Here is an 8,418-nt window from a genome sequence, read left to right on the forward strand (position 1 = left end):
TACTATTATTATGAACGAATGGATTTTAGCATCTTTGATGTGTTGCATTTTTTTTGCAGTCATTCTTTTTGATGTTCAAATTGTCCCATCTTTGGCCAGTGGGAGTCTTTTCAATTGGAATCTTGTAATTTTTTGTAACAATCCCAGCAGCTTTGATATCTTCCACGCTGCATCATGTGACAAGATGTTCCAGGTTTAATTTGTACATTTCCTGCTCCCAAACCAGAATCAGCCATTTATCTAAGGCATCTGGGTTTGTTTGTTTATTTATGGTTATTATATATTTACTACATATAATAAGATACATAATGAATTCATATTGATATTTCCAATTCAAAATTAGGACTATAGCTTTTTTACATGACTTCTTTGATTTATATTTATATCTTTTTCCTCTTACACTGAAAATATTGATTGCTAATATTAATACACTTGCTTACTTGCTTTATCCTACCATATGTACTAGTATCAAAATAACGATACCAATATTATTTCTAACAATATAATTACTGAGAACACTTCAGCATTTTTGTTTATTCTACTAGGGATATACAGGTAAATTACTGTGCGTTAAAGTCACTTGAAAAAAAATTCTGGTGGTTAAGCCACTAACTTAATACCTATATTTCTTTGTTTTATTTTTCTTCTGATTTGTAAGGTTAAGAATCCTTTTTTAGGGTTAAATGCAAATGGGGGGGATAAAAAGAAGGACTCCATGGGTTTCTGTTAGAATGGGATAAAACCAATACACGAGAAAGCACACTGTAAACACAGGATCTGTGGAAGTGGGAAGTGCTGGCTATTGCGACCATTTTTCTGTAGCAAAGGCCATCAGAAGATGCTACCGGTCAAATTATCAAGACCTGCATCTGGGGTGGTCACTAGCCACAGAGGACCAATTGTCTAATTTGGTCATTTAACCTCTCCATGTCTTAGGTTCCTCATAGGCTAATTTGTAATAAATTATAATACCTCCTACGTTTCCTGTGAAGATTAAAGGATATAATCCATATATGTTAAGTGCTCAGCACAATGATTGGCACCAAATACATCCTTAATAAACAGTAATAATAATAATACTAGCTCCCACTGATATAGCACTGCAGTGCATGCCAGGCATGCGTTAAGTACTTTCTATGAACTAACTCATTTAATCCTCACAATACCCTTGAAAGTTAGGTGCAGTTATAATATTATCCCAATTTTAGAGATGAAGAAACTGAGGCGGGCAAAGGGTAAATTCCTCAAAGCCACACACCTAATAAACAGCAGGGGAAGAAACTAAGCACCCAGCAGCAGCCTGGTTCCAGAGGCCACATACGAATGAGGTACAAATACTTACCTCGTAAGATTTTTGTGAGGCTCAAGGAAACGTGTGTAGTGCACCTGGCATATGATACGCACCCAGTAACCATTACATTTTCCTTCTTCCAGCCTCGCTTCCGTCAGGGAGTCTGTGTGGGGGCATCGGAGACACTAAGAGGATGGCGACCAAGCACACGGAGCCCGTCGCCACCATCAGCCTTCGGAAGCTGAGCCTGGGGGCCCCAGAGCCGCAGCCGGAAGGTAAGATGATCGAAGACGTCTCCAGCCGTCAAGCCGCAGCTTCATTTCCCCCGGCATTAACTAGCTTCTGTAATAACGAATTGGCTTTCCAGCACCCTCCAAAGGTGAGCCGCAATCCACACGCGCTCCCTCCCAGCAGCAGCGTTCCCCCCACTCTGCTTTTCCATGTTAGAGCCGAAGACGTTCTCCGTGGAAGACGCCGTGGAGACCATCGGATTCGGACGTTTCCACATTGCCCTGTTTCTGATCATGGGCAGCACTGGGGTGAGTGCTCCTTGGAGATCACTTGAGTCTCCAAAGCTGACTTCTTGTGGACACAGAGAGTCACCCACTGACACCCAGCTCCGGGCTGTGCGTTCGGGGGGGGGGGGGGATGGAGGTGAAAGGGAGCAGGAAGCACCTCGAGGTGGGTAATCCAAAAATCGCTCTCATCTCCCTTCGGCAGGCGTTTGGTTATGAGCAAATGAATACCTGTGTCTCTATGTTCTGGGAATTCAACACTCATTTAAAAAAAAATGGTTTAAATTGAGGTATTGGGAAGAAGGGAGAAAATTATGGTATTAGTCTTTGTAAAATTAGACACATGGCTCTCAAACATTTTGTGTATAAGAATCACCCAGGATACCTGTTGTAATTACAGGTTTCCAGATCCTTTAAGAGGCACTGATGAAGGTTTGTCACTGCTATGTTTGACTGTGTCCTCTCCAACATTCAAGTGTTGCCAATGTGATGGGAAGAGGTGGGGCCTTAAGAGGCGATTAGGCCATGAGGGGTCCTCCCTGTGGGTGGGATTAAGGGCTCACATGAGGCTTCCTGCAGCTGCCTTCAGCTCTCACGCCCCTACACCCCCAACCAGAACATCCCTGCAGAAGGGAAATGACTCAGGTCTTCTTTAACTCTTCTGTAGTTGGTTTCTTTTTTTCCCCCCCCCAAAATAAAAAGTTTATTTTATTTTATTATAGAAGGGAAATGACTCAGGTCTTCTTTAACTCTTCTGTAGTTGGTTTCTTTTTTTCCCCCCCAAAATAAAAAGTTTATTTTATTTTATTATTTTTTTTTAAATTTTATTTTATTTTGTCAATATACAGTATGGTTGATTATTGTGGCCCATTACTGAAACCTCTCTCCCGCCTCCCTCTCCCCCCTCCCTTCAAACCATGTCCTTTCTGTTCGCGTGTCGTACCAACTTCAAGGAATTGTAATTGTAGTGTCTTCATCCCTCCACCCCCAGTTGTTTGTGTATTTATTTACTTATTTTTAGCTCCCGCAAATAAGTGAGAACATGTGATATTTCTCTTTCTGTTGCCTGACTTGTTTCACTTAATATAATTATCTCTAGGTCCATCCATATCATTGCAAATGGCAGTATTTCATTCTTTTTTATGGCAGAGTAGTATTGCACTGTGTAGATATACCACATTTTCCATATCCACTCATCTGATGATGGACATTTGGGCTGGTTCCAACTGTTAGCTGTTGTAAAGAGTGCTACAATGAACACTGAAGAGCAGGTATACCTTCGACTTGATGATTTCTGTTCCTCTGGGTATACTCCCAGCAGTGGGATAGCTGGGTCATATGGTAGATCTATCTGCAATTGTTTGAGGAACCTCCATACCATTTTCCATAGAGGCTGCACCATTTTGCAGTCCCACCAACAATGTTCCTTTTTCTCTGCAACCTCGCCAGCATTTATCATCCACAGTCTTTTGGATATTAGCCATCCTCACTGGGGTGAGATGGTATCTCAGTGTGGTTTTGATTTGCATTTCCCGGATGCTGAGTGATGTTGAGCATTTTTTCATGTGTCTGTTGGCCATTCATATATCTTCCTTTTAGAAATGCCTATTTAGCTTTTTTGCCCATTTTTTAATTGGATTACTTGTTTTTTGGTTGTAAAGTTGTTTCAGTTTCTTGTATATTCTGGATATTAATCCTTTGTCAGATGTATATTTTGCAAATATTTTCTCCCACTCTGTTGGTTGTCTTTTAATTCTGTTAATTGTTTCTTTTGCTGTACAGAGCTTTTTAGTTTGATATAATCCCATTTGTTTATTTTTCCTTTGGTTGCCCATGCTATTGGGGTCGTATTCATGAAGTCCATGAGATGGCTTTGTTCCTACATAGAGGTGAGAATGGAGAGGCAAGCTCTCAGGCACCAGGTGGGAGTCACATTGTTAGCTAACTGGGTGGAGGTGGAGGTCCATTTTCATCTGCCACTCTGGAACTCTTCCAAGGCCCAATTTCCCCTCACCCAGCCTCTTAGGTAGCTTTACCCCTATAGTGGGGATCAGACCCCAGAGTCCTCCAAAGAATCTTCACTGGTTGCCTGTATCTTTGGCTCTGCTGTGATCTAATTGGAGGAGGGACCAGTTTCTGATACCCATCCTCTGATTTATACATATGCATTTTTCCCCCTCTGGCCCTTAGATAGCCTCAGCCCAACCACCATATCTCCCTGCAGTTTGCACTTTAATTGATGGTAGTTCAGTTGGGGTACTTATTTTATGGGAGTTTCGATTGATTTACCTGGCCTTCCACTTTCTTTTTAATTAAACGGAATCTGAGGTATATATGAGGTTTTGAGAGGGGTATAGAGAACAGCACCAGTGGCAGCTGCTCAAGCCCAGTCTCCATGGCTAGCTTCCTCCAACTGATTCTTAACCTACATTCTTGCCAACCTGGCTCTTGAGTATGGGTTTGCCTTTTCTGGAGAATTAACTGAACATCTGGGGATTGGTCTCAGGAGAGCATAAGCCAAGGTAGGGGAGAAAAGAGGGGTCAAGCAAAAGGGAGGAGTTTTCTTTCCTTTCCCAGGGTTCACATTCAATTTGATATCCATTACCATGTCTTTTCTACTTCCCAGTAAATAAGTATGATCTTTATTCCCACAGTATAGTCTGTTCTGACCCCTGCCTCTCATCAGGCTCTATTTCGTTCCTTCTTTGTTAATATCTTGAGTTTAGCCCCTCGATCCTTATCCCCATACCCCCCACCCCTACCATGCAACCAGTGGTTTAATCCTGTACCGCTGGGGGCTAGTACCACAGAGGCCCACTTGTAGCCTCCTCATATCTTACCACCTGTTCCTGTGGACAGGGAATAACTAGATCTGAGGGTCTTCACAACTGTTTCACATCATCAGAGGACCTTGGTCCTTTCTAAATGTGTCGCCTCTCTTCCTAGCCCTCATCAGGTGTTTTAGGATGTCTGTGGGAAGCCATCCAGGCAAGAGAGAACTCTTAAGTTCATTCTTGTTCCAGCCCAGAGTTCTGGGAAAATTTGGGGAAGAAAGAGAGGAAAGGCCACAGTGACCTAGGATTGGAACCTTTCTCCTTTTGGCTCACAGACTGCCTTCTGCCCCAGAGCAGCTGAGAAATCCATGAAGCTGAGATTCTGAAGGACCCAGCTTAGGTTCTTCCACTTAAGCATTAATTCCCTTACTTTTCCAGGGGCAGCCTTAGTTCCCATGGCCCTGAAGCACACATACATTTTCCCCTTTCTTTCTCAGAATCCACTAGTCGCCCAAAGCACCAGTGCATTCTTTTTACAAGTGGAAGAACTAGGATGGCTCTCTAAGTCTCTTAGAAATGAAGGTCTTTTTGTGCAGCTTTACCCATGGAGCAGGAGTGAAGATGTTTATTGCCTTGGGGGTAGGGAACCATTTCCCCAGGCTTCTTCTCCCGTCCGCCACCCCCTTAGGAACAGGATTGGCCTTAGCTTCTGGGCCTATTTGCGGCCTTCCTTCTACCTCCTATCAGCCCTTCAGCCTTCCTTTGAACTCTTGGGCTTGAGGATCTTAGTTTTTTATTTCCCAGCTTTTCAATTTTTTCTTCTGATCAGTTATTTTTAGGGGGTGGGGGTGTCTTTTTTTTTTTTTTCTTTGCTTCTAAGAAAGCATTTGCCTTTCCCTTTCCTCTTTCAACATAACAATCATGGTAGCAGAATGCGACTGTTGATTTACTGATGTATTTAATGTAAGTAAAAAAGGAGAAAAAAAAAGTGGATTCGAGTGTTGCTTCATTTTTTTGTCTGATACTAGGAATTTGGAAGACGGGGCCCCCAGTAGTGTTTTATTGAATCAGAAACATACCCTCCCCTGCATCTTGGTACCTCCTTATTCACTTTAATCTTTTTCTGAACACTGAAATAATGCAATTTGGAAATAGGCCATTTATTGCATTTAATCACCCCTATTCACAGGCCACTTAGATAGCTCATCAAATCTGATCCCATTTTATCTTTTTTAGGCCCTCTTAACAAAATGGAGTTGGTTTTGATTCTAACCAGACCACCTGCTAGGAAAGCTCTTTATCAGGCCACCTTCCCCCCTCTCACACACACAGAAAGACAGAACTGTTTATTTGGGTGTGGTGACCAAATTCCTCACCTGGTCTTAGGATGGAATGCTTTGCAGACAGGGTCCTCTCATCAGAACAGATGTGTGGACAGTGGTGGGCCTGTATCCTCCTGGCCATGGCCCGTTGAGGCCATGTGTGTAATAATAGCATCCAGGGCAGCCCAGAAGCCCCAGCCTGCATAGTAAGGTCTTCTGTGAGGTCCTCTATGACCTCCTTACACAGCAAAGCTCCTCTATGAACCCACCCCGGCTCCTGCTGGGTCCCCCTCCCCTAAGGCTATTCTATCAGAGTGGGGCATGGCTTATTCCTTACTGGTTTATTTCCTTCTAGGACTCATTAGAGGAGTGGTGGCCTGGTTACTATTGACCCTGCTCACTATCACTGAGGGAGATAAGTTTAATAAATCAAACCTTCTTCTGATATGGTCATGCTGTCTCTTACTTCTGATTCTTTCTTTTTTTTTGGTGGTTGGTTGGCTGGTACGGGGATCTGAACCTGTTACCTTGGTGTTCTAAGGCTGTGCTCTAACAAACTGAGCTAACTGGCCAGCCCCTATTCTTGATTCTTTTTGAATGAAGACATAGCAGCCATCTGACCCCTGAACAGGACTGTAATGCTCTCCGAGGGGAGACAGGCCATCATTATACACCTCAAATTCCCACGCATCAGCTGGCATTGCTCTGTCTTTTTCCTCCAGATCTCCAAGTTACACAAACACAAGGGTACTTCAACAAGTTCATGGAAAGATTCGTATTACCTTTAAATTCTACTTTTCCATGAACTTGTTCAAGTACCCTCACACAAATGGTACTACAATAAGTGCCCCATGCAAATATCCTACCAATGCTATCAACGTGTCCCAAACAAATTCCTCATTTCCTCCTTCAGTTCCCCTTTACCCTTCCAGGTACCTTTGTCCCTGTCCATGATGTCAATGTTCATTCTTCTTCCAAGCACAAAACCTCAGAGTCATCTTTGACTCATCCTTCTTCATTACCCTGCACCTAATTTCTGTCATTTCTTTCTAGTTATTCTTTCAATTCTTTTCTAGCATCTCCTTACTTTCCCTGGGAGATAAACGTAGCCTTTACTGCATTGCAAGATACAGCTAAAGGGTGATGCTCAAACTTTGTATCAGAAGAAATATTTAGTAGCACATCCTACACAAAGTTTGTTAAATAGATGTTCTTTTCTGAGATAAACTCATATTATTTTGTATGAGCTGCTTTATTGTTTGGTTGGTTTTGCTTTACTGTTTTCTAGCTTTCATGAATCTTGCCTCCTCATCCAGCTTCTTGAAATCAGAGACTATCTCAAACATCCGTTTGCAAGGTGTACACGCTGCAATCTTACGATGATGGGTGTAAGACAACAAGGCTGGTTGATGTGGATGTTTTGCTGGGTTCACGCACTAGCTAAGTGACAGGCACCACACAGCATGCTCATTGTGTCACCATACAAATGCATGGGTTGGCAAAATCACAGTGAATACCTGCCATAAATCTTTGGGGACCCTCTCAAATTGTTCAAACCCATAAATGTCACATCTACAAAAGCCAGAGTTCTCCTGGAGTTCTTTACCCAGCTAGCAGTGTTGAGTGGGTGCACAACAGGTACCCCCTAAATGGCGGAGGGGGGAGGAGAGGGTTAGGACGAGGAAGGATGACAGACAGGCAGACCTGGGACAAGTGATGACAAGCTAGCACTTAGATGTGATGTTATGTCCCACTTCTTCTTAAGGTGGTCGAGGCCATGGAGATCATGTTAATAGCTGTTGTGTCTCCTGTCATCCGCTGTGAATGGCACCTGGAGAATTGGCAGGTAGCGTTGGTGACCACGGTGAGTACCTGCTTTCTGTGCTGTGAATGAGCCGGCTGGGCTCCCCTTCCCCACCCCGCAGGGCTGAGAGACAAAGGCCGCCTCACCACTTGGTGTGCTGGCTTCTGAAACTCAGGGGTTTGCAGCTGAAACTAGCATCCGATGCCTTTCACCTGCTTCCCTTCTCCTCTGGGGAGTGTAACCTTGAACTGCTTATGTCCCAGCCCCAAGCAAGAGCCTGGATGAGAGAAATACCAATAAGAGAAAGTGACCCTTAAGTCATGCGTTAGTCATGGGTTATGACAGATCATTAAGAAGCTACTTAGTTGGACCATAGTGAGTCAACCAATCACCAAGTCACCCTGACTGAGTTGCACACTGAGTTTTGTTATAAAGTAGAATTAGGGCCGGCCCGGTGGTGCACTGCTACAGTGCGCCGCTTGGGAGCGCTGCGGTTCTCCCACCGAGGGTTTGGATCCCACATACAGACTGGTTCCCGCTCACTGGCTGAGCGAGGTGCAGGCACAACGCCGAGGGTTGCGATCCCGTTGCCGGTCCCGGTCCGGTAGGGCGCGACACTGAGGGTTGCGATCCGTTGCTGGACATGAAAAAAAACAAAAAAAAAAAAAAAAAAAAGGGGAATTAATTTTTTTAAAAAAAATTTTTTTTAAAA

The 8,418-nt window shown here is 43.6% G+C and overlaps 1 protein-coding gene across 1 annotated transcript in view; it reads left to right on the forward strand.

The window, feature by feature from the left end:
• Positions 1-1,460: 1,460 nt before the first annotated feature.
• Positions 1,461-8,418, forward strand: part of SVOPL (SVOP-like) — a 59,399-nt gene continuing 52,441 nt past the window's right edge. The window contains exons 1-3 of the mRNA XM_008586028.1: positions 1,461-1,566; positions 1,739-1,830; positions 7,668-7,766. Coding sequence (XP_008584250.1) covers positions 1,485-1,566; positions 1,739-1,830; positions 7,668-7,766 — 273 coding nt within the window. The 5' untranslated portion in view covers positions 1,461-1,484. The remainder of the gene's footprint in view (positions 1,567-1,738; positions 1,831-7,667; positions 7,767-8,418) is intronic.

This window comes from Galeopterus variegatus, unplaced genomic scaffold (genome assembly GCF_000696425.1).
Source record: "Galeopterus variegatus unplaced genomic scaffold, G_variegatus-3.0.2 Scaffold3808, whole genome shotgun sequence".
Lineage (NCBI taxonomy): Eukaryota > Metazoa > Chordata > Mammalia > Dermoptera > Cynocephalidae > Galeopterus > Galeopterus variegatus.